At 56.6% G+C, this 17,919-nt stretch overlaps 1 protein-coding gene across 6 annotated transcripts in view; it reads right to left on the bottom strand.

Annotated features, from left to right (window-relative positions):
* Positions 1-5,158: 5,158 nt before the first annotated feature.
* Positions 5,159-17,919, bottom strand: part of NAP1L4 (nucleosome assembly protein 1 like 4) — a 63,631-nt gene continuing 50,870 nt past the window's right edge. For 4 of the 6 annotated variants that reach the window (XM_027090356.1, XM_027090357.1, XM_027090353.1 and 1 more), the window contains 6 exons: positions 17,736-17,881; positions 15,412-15,434; positions 14,878-14,997; positions 12,001-12,030; positions 11,500-11,556; positions 5,159-6,238 (listed from right to left, as the gene is read on the bottom strand). In XM_027090356.1, coding sequence (XP_026946157.1) covers positions 6,200-6,238; positions 11,500-11,556; positions 12,001-12,030; positions 14,878-14,997; positions 15,412-15,434; positions 17,736-17,881 — 415 coding nt within the window. In that variant the 3' untranslated portion in view covers positions 5,159-6,199. Of the gene's footprint in view, positions 6,239-9,666; positions 9,705-11,499; positions 11,557-12,000; positions 12,031-14,877; positions 14,998-15,411; positions 15,435-17,735; positions 17,882-17,919 lie in introns of all 6 variants that reach the window. The other 2 variants (XM_027090358.1, XM_027090354.1) reach the window with 2 other exon arrangements.

Here is a 17,919-nt window from a genome sequence, read left to right as displayed (position 1 = left end):
CTGGGCCGGGCCAGGCCAGGCCTGTTAGGTTGCCATGGAAAGTCACATCCGGCCACCGCCCTGGTGCTGAGTCTGCGTGGCCAGGCTGGCTCAGTGACTGGCCGGGTGGAGACACCTCGGGGCGGACGGGGGCTCCACCCAGGCATACCAAGTGACTTGGCCTCGGGGTGTGTGCGAGCCTCACCCTCCCTGCGGCCTGAGGAGGCAGGGCTGAAGGGGGTCTCCAGGGTCAGCGTCCAGTGGGAATCCACAGACAGAGGGTCCCAGGCTCCGAGGCTGTGAGGCGGATCCCAGGCAGACAAGGTACCCGGAGAATCACACCAAGTTCAGAGGGACCGAAAGCTCAGCCAGGGCCGGGGAGGGGCTCTGGAGGTCCTGCTGTCGGGGGCCCGAATGGCTGGGTTTGAGGTCATGGGCTCCCGCCCCCCACGGGGCTCTGCCCTCTGAGATTGGGGCTGGGAGGACGTGTCCGCCTCCACAGGAAGGAAGCTGCTCGGAAGGACTCGGAAGCAGGGGCCAAAAGCCCAGGTGTGGCTGCGCCGGGCAGGCCTTTGGCAGGGAGCCAGGGGCCACCCACGCTTGGGACAGTGCCCTCCAGCAGGGCCCCAGCCCCGGAGACAGCCCCTGCTGCAACCAGGGGCTTGGCTGGTGGCCAGGGGCTCCCTCAGGATGCAGCTGGAGGCCCCTCTCCCACCGGGCCTCTGCAGCCCACCCAGCGTTGCCCAGCCCACTGGGCACTCAGAGGCGGGCGGTGGCGGGGAGCGGTGCTGGGAGGTGTGGAGGAGACAGTCTGAGCAGAGGGCAGGTCAGAGGTCAGCAGCACTACCAAGACAGCCCAGCTGCCCACCTCTGGGGCAAGGCTTGGTGGGAACCCCACCCCACCCCCCACGGCCCCCACAAAAGCGCTCAGGGAGCAGAAGCCCAGCTTGGCCCGTGACAGCCTGGGCTTAAAGAAGGGAGCCCTTGGGCTTCCCTGGTGGCACAGCGGTTAAGAATCTGCCTGCCAATGCAGGGAACACGGGTTCGAGCCCTGGTCCGGGAAGATCCCACATGCCACAGAGCAACTAAGCCCGTGAGCCACAACTACTGAGCCCACATGTCACAACTACTGAGCCCGCATGCCACAACTACTGAAGCCTGCGTGCCTAGAGCCCGTGCTCCACAAGAGAAGCCACCGCAATGAGAAGCCCGCGCACAAGAGCAGCCCCTGCTCGCTGCAACTAGAGAAAAGCCCTCGCAGCAACCAAGACCCAAGACAGCTAAAAATAAATACATAAACAAATTTTAAAAAAAGAAGGGAGCCCTTGGGCCTGGGGGGACTGCGGGGCCCTGGAAGGGGGGTCGGGTCTCTGCTTGGCCCCTGCCCCACGAAGTGGGAGCCATGGACCAGCAGAGCAGGCTGGCCACCGGGGGCGGAGGGGCCGGGAGGCTTTGTCGCCACCCCAGGCCCTAGGTGCCGCAACTCCCAACTCCTAAAGGGGAAACCAGAGTTTTAAGTGGAATCTCCCCAACTTGTGGGGCTTTTGAAAAATCAGCCTCACTAAAGTATAATTTACATACGTAAAACCAAACGTCCCCACGTGAGGGACTTTGAGGAGTTTGACAAGTGAACACGCAACCCAGACAGCGCCCTGGGCAGCCCCAGGCCCACCCCCAGACAGCCGTGGTCACCGTGCGGCCTGGAAGGTTTGGAAGTCAGAGATACATCATGGAAGGCCCTGCTCAGGTGATGCTTTCGAGAGCCCCGTGCTGCTGGGCTCCTATGGCCAAGGATTAGTCCATGTGGGGTACAGACACTGCTGCCGCCCCACCTTCTGGCAGGGAGCCCCTGCTCCCCAAGGCCGGGGCACTAGGCCACACGCCACCCGGAAGTCGGGATGCTGAGGCTGGCGGGGGTGGGGGGGACTCAGAACGGCAGCTGGGCCTGGAGTCGTCCCTGGTTTTTTTGGGTTTAATAAATTTATTCATTTTTGGTTGCACTGGGTCTTCGTTGCTGTGCGCAGGCTTTCTCTAGTTGCAGCGAGCAGGGGCTGCTCTTCATTGTGGTGCACGGGCTTACTGCGGTGGCTTCTCTTGTTGTGGAGCACGGGCTCTAGGTGCGCGGGCTCAGCAGTTGTGCCACGAGGGCTCAGTAGTTGCGGCTCGCAGGCTCTAAAGTGCAGGCTCAGTAGCTGTGGCACATGGGCTTAGTTGATCCGTGGCATGTGGGATCTTCCCAGACCAGGGCTCGAACCCGTGCCCCCCGCGTTGGCAGGCAGATTCTTAACCGCTGTGCGGCCAGGGGAAGTCCCAGCCCTTTGGTTTTGAGCGTGTGTGACAGACAACACCCAGGCCCTGTGGGAGAGGCATCGAACCAGGTCCTACGGCCTGCGACAGAACAAGGGTGGCCTGGGGAGAGTAACCCAGGGAGGGGGGCAGGCAGGGGTGGCAGAGGCCATGGGAGGGGAGGTGGCCCCTCACGAGCAACGTGAAGGCCAGGCCCAGAGGGGGCCCCGAAGCAGGGCTGGGGAGGCCTGGTCATCAAAGCCCTCCCCTGCTTGCGGCAGTCCAGAGGCTCAGTGGGGACGGAGGCCAAGCAGGCAGGCAGTGCTGCAGTCCCGTGGTGACAGCAGCCTGGGCCCCAGGAAGCTGCAGCTCCCAGGCAGAGCCGGCCACCAGGAGTGCCACCCTCCCGCTGCCTCCAGGCTGACGGCTCCGGGCAAACCTACTGGACGCTCCGTGACCTTCCAGCACAAGTGGCAAGGACTGATGGAGCCCTGGAGCCTGTGAGCACCCAGGGTGAGACAGGGCGCTCCGAGGCGCCGGAGGGTCCAACAGGAGGTGCACGGCTGTGGGGTCAGAGCCACAGCGCATGGCTGGGGAGGGCACGGCCTCAGGGCTTCGTGCTGCAGCCTTACCACCAAGTGTACCCAGAACAGCTGAGTGGCAGACTGAGGCCCCAGCGCCCCGGGCGAGCGTGGCACCCTCGCCCACCCTTCTTACCCATGGGGGAAATAAACCCGGTGCCGCAATGTGGGCAATCTGAACACCCCTCCCTCTGCCCCCGTTTACACTGGTCTGACGGAAAACCACCGTGTCTGGTCACTACGTCACGTGGCTGCCCACAGAGAACGCAGACAGGGGTCCCCCAGGCACACAGCTCCTCTGACTGGGAACCCCCACGCAGCTGTGCTCACGCAGGTGTGCGCTCCCCATACAGGTTCTGCTCCTCCAGCGCATCCCAGAGGGCGTTCCCCACTGGCGGGCAGGTGCGCTTGTCCTCTGTGGCCGTGAGGCCCGCCCTGGATGTGGGGCGTTTTTTTTTAAATGTTTGTTTGGCTGCATCGCGGTCTTTTCATTTAGTCGTGGCATGCGGGGTCTGTCGCTGTGGTGCGCGGGCTTCTCTAGTTGGGCTGTGTGGGATCTTAGTTCCCCGACCAGGGATTGAACCTGCATCCCCTGCATTGCAAGGCGGATTCTTTTTGTTTTAGATATTGGGGGTAGGAAGTTTTTTTTATTAATTAATTTATTTTTGCTGTGTTGGGTCTTCGTTTCTTTGCGAGGGCTTTCTCTAGTTGTGGCAAGCGGGGGCCACTCTTCATTGTAGTGTGCAGGCCTCTCACTATTGTGGCCTCTCGTTGCGGAGCACAGGCTCCAGGCGTGCAGGCTCAGTAGCTGTGGCATCCTCCCAGACCAGGGCTCGAACCCGTGTCCCCTGCATTAGCAGGTAGATTCTCAACCACTGCACCACCAGGGAAGCCCACAAGGTGGATTCTTAACCACTGGACCACCAGAGAAGTCCCTGGGTGTGGGACCTGACTCATCGTGTCTCCTGGGGGGTGAGGGAGGGCCTCCCCCACCCCCTGGCCATCTCAAACTGCGGCGGCACCTACCGTCCACCCGCTCGCACATGGGTGACACACGCCTCCTCTCCTGAAGCCCCAAAGACTGCTGGGCGGAGGCCCCAACAGTCTCCTCAGGCTCTCGTCACACCACCTGCCAAACCCTCACTGCCCCCGACCGATCGGCGAGAAGACAGCCAGCCTCTCACCTGACTCGCCAGCACCCTGCACGTGCCTGAGTGCAGGGTCACTGCCCTGGGCATGAACCCGGCACCGCCACCCGTTGGTGACAGTCAGGAGAGGGACAGGCGCTCCCGGCACTAAACTGTCCCCGCTCTCCCCCTGCAAGTTACCTACGCACGTCACTTTGTGCAACCGTATCTGACCCCATAGGTACTTGTCAACTCCGCTGTCCTAAATGCGGTCACTCTGAGGGCCCGGGGTCAGCAGGGATGGTAGCTCTGCTGGAGGCCTGAGGGGACTGGGTGGGGGGCGTGCAGGCCTCCGAGCATCCTCCAAGGATGGGGTTTTTGTTGCGTGTCTGCAGGAACGAGGCCCCCCTGGTGCCCCCGTCTCTTCTCGGTGGCCGTCGGGGCAGGCCCGGGAGAGGCTCACCACCGCCCACCTCTGGGGGGTCTGGACCCGGCTGGCCCGGGGGCCTCAGGAGTGGACGACGTTCTGGCTCTATGGTCGTCCTGGACACCCCAAAAGCACGTTTCTTTCTAAGCCCTGCTTGGCCCTTCTCGTGGCCCCCGGTGTGCTCTCTCTGACCGCTCCCGGGAGAAGCCAGCCCCGCCGGCAGGAGGCACCGGGCGAGCTGGGCACCGGCTTCTGTGCTGCATGCGGGTTGGGCCGATCCCCAGATGGGCAGCTGGAGCGAGAGCCCGGGCACCAGGTGTCTCCCCACTAATGAAGGGAAGCAGGGAGGGCGCAAGCACCAGAAGAGCACCAGCGAGAAGACACGCCGAACGTGGCCATGGCGCAGCAGGTGTCCCTCCTGGAACCTTCTCATCGGAAAGGCCCAGCCCCGCACACATGGAGAAACGACTCTTCTGGGGGAAGGAGCAGACGCTCTCTCGGGGCAGCAAAGGGCCCACCCGGGGACCCCAGACCCACCCCGAAGGTGAAGTGGGCCTGCAGCCCCAACTCAAGATGGGCTTTAAAGCCTCAAAATCAAAACTGAAGACCAGGAGCCCGGAAGTCCCGGATCTGCCCACGCCCGGGGCTCCAGAGACCCGACCCGGCCTGGGAGGCTGCGCAACCACATCTGAGCCCCACCCGCCCCAAGTGCCCCAACCCGCCGGGCCTCCTGCAATGAAGACACACACAGCGCTGGGCTCGCAGTTCACAACTTTAATAGAATATTCTAACTAGTCTGTACAAATTGAAAACACTGTATTCAGTTACAAATGTATCATAAGTAAGGCTGAGCAGTCTACAGCCTGGCCACAGCGTGGATGCCCCTGGGGCCAGAGGTCACACACTCGACACCCACATTCCAGCCAAGAACGGGTCGCTCGGAACCCAGGGCTTTTAAGACAAGGTGAATGTGAGGCTGAGAAACGGGAGCTACCGAGAAAGCAAGACATTTTACACACTACGTGGGAAAGCTGTACTTTCCTGCCCGAGCCCCTCCCCGCGAAGCCTGGCAAACCCTGGCTCTGCCCATAGCCCCACCCCCCCGTCCTCAGCGCCAAGCGTGGTCCGTGCGTCCCGAGAACCAGCCCTGGCCCACGGCTGGCGGGAGGGAGGCCTTCTTCCCTGCGGGCGGACCCCCAACTCTTGCTCGGGGCACCGGGTCTCTGGTGCCCACAGGGTCTCAGAAACTCGAAGGACAGCTCACCTCCCAAGCCCTCACAAGCGTGAGAGAGAAATAAATACGAGATGAATCACACAAGCTCGCGCCTCAGGCTCAGTGGGCGCCGCGACCCTCACCCCAGCCCCGAGGAAAATAAAGCCAAAGGGCGAGCAGGATGAGTGCCAACCCCGGCCGGCTCTCCCGAGACAACTGGAAACTGCATGTGGGTTTCTTCCAAAGAAACAGGAATCCCGTCTGATGGCGGGAGGGGTGAACTGGATCTACACGCCTTGGAACTGCGCCCTGGACACGTGCCCCCAGCGTCAAGTGATCCGCCCCCACCCCACCGCCCCAGCGGTCTGCGAGGCCCTCCCTAAGGCAGGGCTGGGCGGGTCCACTGAGCTGCGCCCAAGGCCGTAGAGCGTGCTGCTGGAATTAAACCTCCTATTTCTGAAATGCATCTGAGTTGCCACTGTACAGGTTAAGCAAAATAATAAAGTAAAAGGAGAAGTTAAAGTGAAAATCATGCACTTGAAAACAAGTTAGGCGTAAGCACTTGTCCACACGAGCGAGCGGCGCCTCACTGCTGCTTGCACTCCGAGGGCTGGCTGGGCTCCTTCTGTCAACGAGAGAGAACAAGACTTGTAGAGAACCGAGCAATTCCATCAACCAGGCATCTCCAACCAACAGCGAAAACAAAGACTCAAGTATTCACTCGTTCTTGCTGAAAACATGGCCACTACAAATACACTTTAAAAATAGTAACAAATAAGCAGCTAACTTCCCAGTAACAAGGTCACAGCGGGGCTGCCTCTCTCTGTATAAAGACATTCTAATTCTCGGCAGGAGGGTCTCCGGGTGAGGGAGGTCCTCGGGTGGCAGACAGTAATTAAACGCACAGCAGTGCCCTCGTTCCAAAGCTGGCAGGCGCCTGGGCTCTGGGGTGAGCAGGCGGGGAACAGCGCTGGCTCCCCTCCATCCCCGAGGTGAACAAGGCTGCGGGCGCTGCCTGGAGCACACCTGCCCCCAGGCCGGGCCCTGAAGCAAAGCCCCTCCCGCCCTGGCCCGAGGCGCCCCGACAAAGGACGAGAGGCCACCAAGAACTCCACAGCCAGGCCCCAGTCCTCCCAGGAGCCCCCTCGGCTGGGAGTTCCGTCCTTTCAGAGAAGGCGCGAGCGAGACAAGGAGCAGACGCACTTCCGTGTGGTCGGCAGCTGCGTCTCCTGTCGCTGAAGCCCACTTAGCGACCCCATGAATGCTGTGTGGAGGACAAAAGCAGCCTGAGCGACAGGTAACGATTTCACCAGTACTTCTTAGCAAATGAATTTACTCGTCAGTAACCTATGGTCTTGGCTGCGAAGATGACATTACTCTGAATACAACTTGGCACATCTACGGAGTCTCAAGAAAAACCCGCACCACACAGTTCAGAAGAACCATCTGGGATAACACAACTGACACCTTGCATGGAATAAGCTGGGCTACAGGTCATTCCTCGGGAAACCACACCTAAGGGGTGAAAAAGATGACGTGTAAAGGGTGCATACAGACAGAACAATCATCTGGGGCCCTGGGCTACGCTCCCTGCTCGTAAGCGTAACAGCACAGGGACAGGCTGGGACTTCCAGGTCTGGTCCGGGTCTCGGCCCAGCACTGCCCAGCACTGGGCCAATGGCACCGGCCCATCACACGCTCACCGGAAACACTGCTGAAGAAAGAGCCTGGGCACCAAAACAAATACCCCGACCAGAAATCCTAGTTCAAAGAGACCTAACTCAAACTCTGTCATCTCAAGGGGAGACCTGGAGGTGGCCCAGACTGTGGCCAGGGGGATCAGACGCCGGCCCCAGGCTCGCTGGGGAGGTGCAGAGGTGCCCCAGGACTGGGACAGCACTGGCAGGGGCTGGGGCAGTGGCGTGCAGCCTTTTGTGGACAGGGGAGAAGTGTGTGGGTTTCCATAACTGGATCTGCAGAAAGGAAGGAGGTGGGAGAAGCTGAAGCTGAGGGAGTGGGACGGTGCCGTGGCTGTGGTATGGCGGGGCGGGCGGCACAGGGCGGCGGGCTTGCTGCTCTACACCCTCTGGGTAAACACATACGCGGGACGCACAGGACGCCATGAATGCAGAGCGGCACACGGCTTACACTGTGCTGTCTCATGACATCACATCTATCTTTAACCAGGAGAAGGCATCAATCATCTGTTGACAACGAACTCCTTCCTTGGGTGCTGAAGACTGCTAAAGGGAAGGGTCCTCGCCAAAACCAAGACCAGGACGGGCTGTTGTGAGGGTGGGAGCCGGGTGGGGATGCTGTGTTTAGACAGGAGGCAGAAGGTGGGGCTTGCCAGGCAGCAGAGGGCTGGGCTGTCACCAGCATCCCACCTCCCGAGGGCCACGTGCAGCCCAGCCTGGCACCAGCGCAGAAGCCTGGAGCCACGCATGTGAGCTTCATCACCGGGACACCACAGTTTCGGCCCGTGACAGAGGGCAGAGCAACACTGCACTAACCCGAGCGCCCTCTGCCCCACGGCACGAAGCTGTTGGAAGCCCAGTCTCTCATGCTGCCGCTCGTCAAGGGACGGGAGTCGGTGCTTCAAAGGCACAAACTAACAGTCAACACCCTGCCTGGTGGGGGCGGGCACTGAAAAGAAGGGCTTGCACTGCTGGTAGCAAGCACACGCCACCACCATGGCCTCAGGGCTGGGGGCCTGAGGCCCGAGCGCCTGCCCAACAGCCCATGACACGACCCCCTCTACGGGGCGCCTGACGACACAGGCGAGACGGCACGGCTGTGGTTCTGCCACAGAAGAGTCCTCCTCGCCCAGAGGTACAGGCTGGACCATTTATGGATGCTTCGCAGTCACGGGCAGGGTGGGGAGCAGTGGGGCTTCGGGCCAAACCAGCCTGGCTGACACGTTCTTCAGACACACAGGGCAGCAGGAATCAGACAGTACGCAGACACAATTCTAAATGATCAGATCTGACCCTTTAAAACAGAAAAGATCCCAGGTGTACATTCACTTCATCTAATTAAAATGCTTCCTTTAGCCCAAGTCTGCCCACCTGCCCGTTAGTCTTCTAAGAAAGCCAGCCGCCCGAGTAAGACAGGAAGGCGATGCAGATGGACCCTCGAAGGCATGGGGCTCACAGACCCCCAGACCACGGCTCTCCGGTGCAGAGACACAGCTCTGCTCTCCCAGGAGCCGCTGCCACCCGCTGGCCTGCTTAGCTCAACGCGGGCAGCCCCTGCTCTCTCCTAGATGCTAACACTGCCGCCCTGGCTTCTCACAGGCTCTCCTGTTTGCACCCTCCTCTGGTGCCCCACAAAAGCCGACGGTGTCGTACGAGAGGGACTTCATGACTGGGGCAGAGCTACGAGGACCCATGACCCCCAGAGGGGGACAGGGCGGCTCCTGGGACTTGCAACGCTCACTTGGACCTACAACAGGTCCTTTTCTTACTCGAGCAGTACACTCCTCAGCAACCTTGACAGCACTTACTAGCGCTGATGTGAAAACTGGTGCCGGCAGCTTCTGAGAGAGAAGATCCTGGCGCATTAAAGTTACCCCTTTATTATCTATTGGTCTGCGTAGCACCTGAATTTAAAAAGTATAAACAAGCAATAGACACACGTCGAGAAGAATCACAGCTGGCAGCAGACCTCGTCCTGCTGAGGCCAGCATGGCTGGGGGACCTGTGCATCCTGGTCCCAGGGCCCTCTTGTTCTGTCCTCTTCCCGGGTGTGGGGGGTGTGGGGAGGGGGGCGGCAGCCCCATCACCAACAAAGCTTTCACACCAGTTACATCTCTGTTACTTGGTCAGCGACAAACACTGGGCTCAGCAAGTAGGAGCCAGACGTGGTTTCTGTCGGTTTTAAAAGCACACACGACAGACACCTGCACAAAAACACTGCTCTTCAGAAAGCCCTTGTCCAGGCCAGCACGTGCTGAGTGCGCCCAGACGCTCCACCGAGTCACGACAACATGGCATTGCTACAAAGCACAGACCAGAAGTTTGGAAGTTAGGAATGAATGGAATTCCACCTTACCTAGAAACGTATGAATGATTAACAGACAAAAATTACACCTAAATGGGGAAAAAAATTAAAAGGAACTGTCAGCATGAAAGAAAATGAAATGCACAAAATTATACAGGAGGAAAGAGCCACCATTTCTCATGATACAAAGGGCTGCAAAAATATCGACCTTGAGATGGGAAACCTCAACACCCAGATCTGTACCTTTAATACCGCAACACTTCTTCCTGATCTTCCTGTGCTTGTACAGACTGTGATGTGACTGCGCCCTCTGAGGAGGTGCACATGGAGGAACAGAAGTGTCACGTCACGACCCCAGGGGACGGGACTAGGGCATTTCGACTGCACATGGCTGACTGAGGGGCCCTCCTCAGGCACCTCGCCCACTCCCAACCAACACAACAGACCGAAGGCTTCACGAAGGCTTACTACTGACATGTCTCTACTTTCTGTTAAGCTATCTGTAATCACTTGGTGAGAATTCTCTTCTAGAAAACCCAGACGTGAGAGGAGACAGAAGGTTTGGCAAGGGGAGAGAGAGGACGGACAACAGGAGGAAACAACAAGAAATGAGGAACAGAGCAGCCAGAGACAGGGCACTTGAGTCCAGCAGTGGACACGGTAACCAGCCATCTCTGCTCTAGAAACCCCACCGTGAACGTGTGCATCAGCGCCCCCCAAGCGCAGAAGAACAGCCAGATACAGACACCTGGGACCGGGCACGGCGCGGCTCTATTATTACCCGACAGTGAAGGGCGATCCACTCAAGGCAGGGTCCTAGGCTCGCAGCTCAGGAACTGAGCACAGGTGCGCCGTCCATACGGCGACGCCCCAACAGACAGGCTGGCTTTGAAAACATGAACATGCCCGAGCCCACTCCCAGAGCAGTATCTATAAGGCACAGTGAGGATTTAAACCCACCATGAATTCTTCCCCAGAAGGAACTACTGCTGTAAGCATGCATTCATAGGAACATCTGGTGCTATAAAGTGATCAGACCCAGCTACACAATGACAGCTTAGTGCACAGTCCACTTCAGGCACAACGGGGGTAAACAAACAAACAAACAACGTCTACTTAAATAGAGAGAAAGATTCTACAATGCCAAGTAATGTTAGTATTCTGACAGCCTGTGATACATTTGGTCCTAAGAGTCAGATGAACTATAAATTTCACGTGAGCAATTACAGCTTCAGGACAGCGTTAGAACAGTTCTGTATTTAAAATATGTGTCAAGTGGCAAAGTCCCTGATGTACGCTCATCTGAGTCCGTAAGTAAAAACTCAAGACAGGCGTAAAATTAATGGGACTGCCCACTCATCCTAATTGGTTGTTTTGTTTTTTGCAAAGCTTCCTAATTTATTTCAAATATCTGAGCTATTGAGACATGTCTTTTGAGTATTCTCAGCCCATGTACAGTTGTAAAATTATGCCTACAACTCCATTATCCTATCATTAACAAAACAAAACAAGCCCCCCACCAAGTCCCGTCTCTGTACCTTTTCCAAAAACAAACACACAAAACAAAAAAGTTTATTCATGTTGTCAGTTAAATCATTATCTTAAAAGAATTAAAGTTATGGAATGTAAAGCTGCTCTACTGAACAAGTTTATACAAATGAGATATAGCTTGGGAAAGCAGTTTAGTACTCATACTTAACACTCAAATTATACACCAGGTGTCTAAATAGCTCCTCATTCAAGTATTTTCCTGGTGCATTTTAACTTTTCTAATTAGAGAATGACAGGTACATATTTGTAACACCACTACCTCAAAGTGGGCAACGTGTTTTAAAAGGTCCACAGTGTAGCATACACAGGCGTGGGAAGCCCCAAATAACTAACCTTGGGGTTAATTTCGGCATCGTCCTCATCTTCTCCCTCCTCATCACCTTCTAATTCCTGCATTGAAAGGAGTGAGAGCTAGTTGAACAGACAGGACTTAAGTTCTTGTGGATCCACCAGCCACAAATAAAGCAATACTCTGATTTTGAAGGAAAGCAATTACAATCATTGCTAGCCATACTTCTTTAAATCCCCTCCTTTGGACACTTCTTGTTCTAGCAAATAACCCTGAAATAAACATACTGCTGAAAAAGTGGATTTGGTTTGCTAAATGGTTATTTTCTAAGATGCATTTTCATAAGCCAACTGCAGGGTCAAACTGGACACTGCTACCCATCTGCCGTGTCTTTCCGTAGTACTCAATAGGGCTGAAAGCTTCAAAGGCAGCTTCCCACGAGACGAGTCTAAAGTGGTCCCCTGACTTCATAACCTTCATCCACTCAAACAGAGAAGGCCTAAAGCAACCTCGGGGAATGATGTCTCACGAAAACCATGTCTTACCTCCTCCTCTCCTTCCTCACCTTCTTCAAACTGAAAAGAAAGGAAACAGGTTTTTAGGTTTTGGGTTTTTTTTTGCGGTACGCGGGCCTCTCACTGTTGTGGCCTCTCCCGTTGCGGAGCACAGGCTCTGGACCCACAGGCTCAGCGGCCATGGCTCACGGGCCCAGCCGCTCCGCAGCATGTGGGATCTTCCCGGACCGGGGCACGAACCTGTGTCCCCTGCATCGGCAGGCGGACTCTCAACCACTGCGCCACCAGGGAAGCCCGTTTTTAGGTTTTATAAAGCGTGACCCAGGCAACCTGACCCAGACACAGCCCGTCAAGCGCCCACAGGGGTATAGGGCCTAAGGAGAGCGGGAAGTGGCCTGGCCTCTCAGCAGAGGCCAGTCTGCCACCGGCACCTCTGCTCCAAGCCAGGGCCAGAACTGCGGGGCCGCTTGCTCACAAGCCCTGCCATGTTAATAGGATACCAGGTATCCGAAAACCACTCAAAACGAAGACTACGGATGGAGACGGGGTGAAGAAAGGAAACCGTTGGCTTGGGTGTGCGCTGGGTCCAACTGGGAAACTGGCTGATCTAAGCAAACCAGTAGCGTAATTTTATCACATACTGGACTTTCAATGTCATTTTATAACTCGGACAAGGGGAAATCTTTAATCTGTATTTAGAAATGTAATAAAATCTTGGTGTTTAATCTTTAAAATAAGTCAGAAAAAGTGTGCATGGGAGAAACTCCAACACTGTAGCTGAATGAACGTCTCAGTTCAATGTCTTGTGTGTCCAAAGACACTGCTGGCCAGGCTCTCAGCCGAGTCCCGAATATCAGGCTGCTGTCAAAGGCCAAACAGAACGGAATACCCCTCGGCCCTGGTGGCTGCATTGACACAGACACGTGAGGATTCAGCAAGCTTTCTCTTATAACCCTTTCTTCTTGGAGCCCCCCGCCCCCCACTCGTCAGCAACGACTCAAAGGGAACTCAGAAGAGCACAGTGCGGGCAGGGCCTGGTGCGCTCGGCCTGGGATCTGACCGTGTCTTGGCACCTTTTCCTCCAGGCCTCTGACAAAGAAGACCTTTCAGCGTCTTGCAGTCGACAAGACTCTCACTGCAGCATTTCAGGTCGCACTGGAACCAGCCTCACACAGGCTCAAGTGCCCATTTTCTGAGGTTCTAAGGCCATCATTTCACCCTGGCCCCGTCTTCTGAGCGAGCTCTGCGCGGGCATCTCACACTCGGGCAGAGCAGAGGCTCCACAGTGGGGTGTGCAGCCCGTGGGACGAGTGAGGTGACCCACGTTGAGTTTGGAAGACGAAACCAGGACTCCTCCTCCGCCCACTTCACCCCATAACGATGCCCAGTGTCCACATCGTCCCTAGCGTGTCTGATGTCAGTGCACTCATCTCTGTCCCAGTACCACCGAGCCTCCTCTGCCAGGAGCCTGAGGAGCAGCTGGAGTGACGACCACCAGCCCCGGTCCAAGCGTGGGAACCGGCAGAGCTGAAGCTGCAGCAGACGCAGGCTGACGTGAGCCCCTGGACCACACTGCGCACCTGCGGTGCCTGCACCTGCGGTACCTGCACCAAAGGCATTATGAATGAGCATGGACACGGATGTTACAGGCAAACACACTGTATTGCTCACCAGGAGTTGCTATGCTGCCTATACTATAAATAAATATATATGAGCTGCTAATTAAGTTTTTAAACTGATGGGTGTATGATCAAAAAAGCTTGAGACCACTGGTCTAGAGCTGAGTTTCCCATTGTGTGTAGCCACTCGATCTTTTTTGGTCACATTAGATAACTGCAAACCCTGGTTCCTCAGCCGCCAAGGGCCGCACCTTCCATCTCCCAGCGTCACGTGGTGCCAGTCCTGCTGCAGCAGATGCGGCAGAGCACAGCTCCCTCATCACAGAAGGTGCGCTGGACAGCGCTGGTCCGGAATTTGCTGCATAACCAGCATTTCCTAAAACTTAAGTCTGAGCAACTACCTGAGCGCTAAGATGACCCCAAACTGCACTGTGCTGTGTGTGTCCGTGTTCCCGGATTCCCACAAGTACCTCCCAGCCCGGGGATGGACAGGCCGCACCTGAGAAGCTCACCAGTGTCAGGCGATGTAGCCAGTACGCCCTGGGCTGGCCCACTCCCGCTGCGTGGGCGCCTTCAGCACAAAGGAGGGCACGAAGCAGCTCGGACCTGTCCAGCAGCCACAACAGACCTCGCCAGAAAGGAACCTCAGAGCACTCAACACAAGGGAGCAAACAGCACCTAAGCACACTTCCAGCAACACGCCACAGGACAGACCTTTATCTCCACACAACAAGAGGGCTTGCGGCAACCGGGCCTTGGTCACGATGGAGAACCATTTCAGGTGACAGCCCGGGGCAGCTGGCCAGGCTGTGCTCAGGGGTCCTGCTCCCAAGTTCTGACTGTGGGAGGGCGAGTTCCTTCAAGCAGAGGGGAAGGTGGCCTGCGCAGCCGGGCTGTTTTTCTGTGGAGTGTGGGGTTCTATTTCTTTGGGGTCGGTATGCCACATGCCAGCACGACTCGGCTCTGCTGGCCGTCGCTTGGTGAACAGGAGTTTCCTCGTGTTCAGAAGTCACCCAAAGCCACAGACCTCGTGTGCAGCAGCGAACCCCTGGGTCCTTAGAGGACATTCGGAAACAAGTCACTGGCCGGGCCCACGCGGGCGTGTGGTGCTCAGATGCCTCAGAGAGACCTGCTTCTCCCGCCTCTGCCATCTCCCTGCCCAGTCTATTTCCTCCAAACTCCAGAGGGCAGTGCCCCGTGGACCTGGTGGAGGATGTCATGAAAATCTCGGCTGGGCTTCCCAAGCCAGCACCCGCTCTGACCCCAGCGGCTCCCACAGGCCACCTACGTTGTCGTCGTCCTCGATGGCCTCGCCCGTGAAGTAGAGCACGGCGCGCGGCACGATCCGCTCACGGAAGAAGTGTCCAATCTCAAAGTCGGAGGCTAACGTGAATTCGGAGTCTTCATCCTGAGGGGAACAGCGCAGTGCTACCTTGCTGCAGTGGGGTAAACGTCACACTCCCTTGCCCACGCCTGACCCCCCACTGCCAGTGACTCGGCTTATAACACACCCAGTGCGGGCACTGCTGGGTGACAGGCATCTCTGAGGTGAGGCTGCATTGAAGGAACCCTTGCAGCCAAATGGCAGGAAAGCGTAGGGCCCAGAGCCACGTGCGCGGGGGTGAGGCTCAAGGAGACGCCTGCCCTCAGGTCCACCCGCGGCACGCGCGCTGCCATCCCACCCCCACGGTGCAGCGAATACAAATTCACCCTTGGTTTTTAGGCAGTAAGAACAGATTAAAAAGAAAGTAGCAAACTACTCAGGAAATAAGGACCTTAACAGCAAAACAACATACTTTTTTGATAATGACACACAACTTACCAGTGATTCTCCATCCCCTGATGCTAGAAAAAAAGACAGAACACATCTGCATTACATCGACAACCAAAGCCTTCTAAAGCCCACACAGGAAGCTCAGCTGACAAATAAAATGGAACAGCTCACTAGAAATTGCCTAAGCGTTGTGCCTCCCCTTGGCCGGCTCCCCACTCCCCCGCCTGCTGCAGGCTGAAGCTGTGGCCCCAGCACCGCCAGGCCCCCTTCCCTCCCCCCACCCCCAATCAAGGGCCAAAGGCCGGTACCCAGTAATGCTCACAGGCCCAGCTGGAGAAGGCCACTTTCAGAAGAGAATTTACGGACGTTTAAAGCATCAGCAGATGGAAAGGTGAACCGGTTGCCCAGACTGTGGCCGTTCAGGGCATTTTTGTTTTAAGCGGAGTTTTAACCCGTGTCCTACAAAACTACAAGCGACGCTTCGGTAGAGGAACAGGAAGCACTTTAAGGCTGTAAGTCCTCAGTGCGACTGAGGCGCTGCATCTCAGCTAGGCGGAAGCTGCATCCCTGCTTGCTTGCGAAGGGGAAGGAGAAGGTAGTGCGGAGCCGCTCCTCCCGCAAACACTGCAGCACGCAGGGCGACGTCACTCACCGACACCCACGGCAGAGGCCCGCGCTCCACACAAAAGGTGAGCTGAGATTCGGTTCCAGCACCCACGGCCCTACAGACCTCGGTGCCGAACTACAGCCCAACACGGAACCAGGAAAACACAGCCTTAAAACCACGCTCAGTGAAGCCCAGTGGCGCTTCGCCAGGCGTCGCGTCCCCTTTGCCGGGCTCACCCTGCCTTTGTGTCTTCCCTGTCGCCCCTCTGCTGCAAGGTCTGTCTCCGTGGCCAGCACAGACAGGGGCACGCGCCATCTCAGCCACGGCGGAGCGGGTGCTGGTGTGAGCACCCCTCCCCGTGGGCGGTGGGGGGCCCGAGCCTCGGCGTGTAAGAGCCCCACCTGCTGTTTAAGATGCAGCCTCGGGGCCTCTGGACTCAGGGGCGGCAACAATCACAGCAAGGACTTCCTCACCTGACTTCTGGGCCAGTTTGTAGGATTAAAGCCAAACAGGTTGCTGGACTAGCCATCTTTTATTTCCTTCATTTCAAAAAGCGTTTCAGCAGTTTGGGTTTTTTTCCTTGACCACTCCACCACCCCTCCCCCACTGTCATCCTCTATTCCTTTTCACAGAGCATATCACTTGATATTATGTTTATTCAGTTACCTTAAAGACAGTGATATACCATAGGATCCACCCACTCTAAGTGCACAACCCAATGGCTTCTCCTACGTGTTTAGACTTGTGCAACCACAACACAGTTTTAGAGCCCCCAAATCACCCCCAAATTCCTGAATCCACTTGATTCCATTTTAATTGTTATTATTTAAAACATCCAAAAAAGCCACTGAATTTAGGAATCAAAGCCCCTTTGCTTCACGGTGAATTCACACAGGAAGCCTCCCATATGTGAGGCTCTGAAAGGGATCTTCCCGAAAAAGGAAATTTAAGAACTACATTTATGGCTGTTCTTGTCCCCAAAACTGATATACATCGGCATCTTCCAGGTTCGAAGACAAGTCACGGAAAATAGCCACAGGAGTGAAAGACAATGGACTGCACGGTGACGGGCAGCTTGGTAACTCGGCGCAAGAGTCAGAGTGAAGACGGAAGCCATGCCGTGGCCCCGACAAACAACCCAAAGGGCCACCAACGACCTAGGTCAGAGCCGACATTTACCTCCAACTGTTTTTTGTTCACGGAAAATAAAGAGAAAATGTTTTCCCCTCATATCCATATTTTAATGCTGCCAGCGGGTCTGGTCTTCGAATTCTCAGGATTAGGAAATTATGTAAAGACTTCCAAGTAATTTTCCTCAAAACCAGCGGCTGAGCCATTACTACTGCCATCTCTCTTTTACTGGAGGGTGGGAGCAGGGAGCAGAGAACAAGCGTCCAAGCTATGATTCTGTCCTAAGTCTGTGTTTGTCACAATATGTAAGTTCCCAAACCCCTGAGCTCTATACCAAGGCTCGAAGAAAAAACCAAAAACCCACCTGAGAGGGCGGGGAGAGGGAGGGGTGGGCCGACGCCCTGCAGGCTGTAGGGGTGGGAGCAGAGCAGCCACGCGGAGCCCTCCCCCTGGGGGCGGGGGCATGCAGCTCCGCCAGCTGCCCAGGCTCACCCTCCTGCCAGGACAGGCACCCGTGGGCCCGCCCGCACAGCCACGGCTCCGCCCCCCAACGCTCGCCAGAGGACCAGAACCGCCTTCCTGATGTTAACAGTCATTCTGTGTGTAACCTGGAGTCACCACCCAGCCCACTCACCTTTCAGCGGACTGAAGAAGTTGAAAAAGGAATCGTTGGGGACTTGTTTGGTGATTGTTCTGACGGTGCCTCGGCCCTTATGTTTCTGCTTTTTCTTGATGGTTTTGACTGTTACATTTTTTCCTTTCTTCCAGTCAATGGTACACCTACAGGGACAAGACCGTGATCACGGGGGTACACACTC

The sequence above is a fragment of the Aethalodelphis obliquidens genome, unplaced genomic scaffold, assembly GCF_003676395.1.
Source record: "Aethalodelphis obliquidens isolate GAN/ISIS:26980383/991018 unplaced genomic scaffold, ASM367639v1 scaffold69, whole genome shotgun sequence".
Lineage (NCBI taxonomy): Eukaryota > Metazoa > Chordata > Mammalia > Artiodactyla > Delphinidae > Aethalodelphis > Aethalodelphis obliquidens.
The sequence above is the reverse complement of the archived record's forward strand: the minus strand, read 5'-3'. Positions and strand labels throughout refer to the sequence as shown.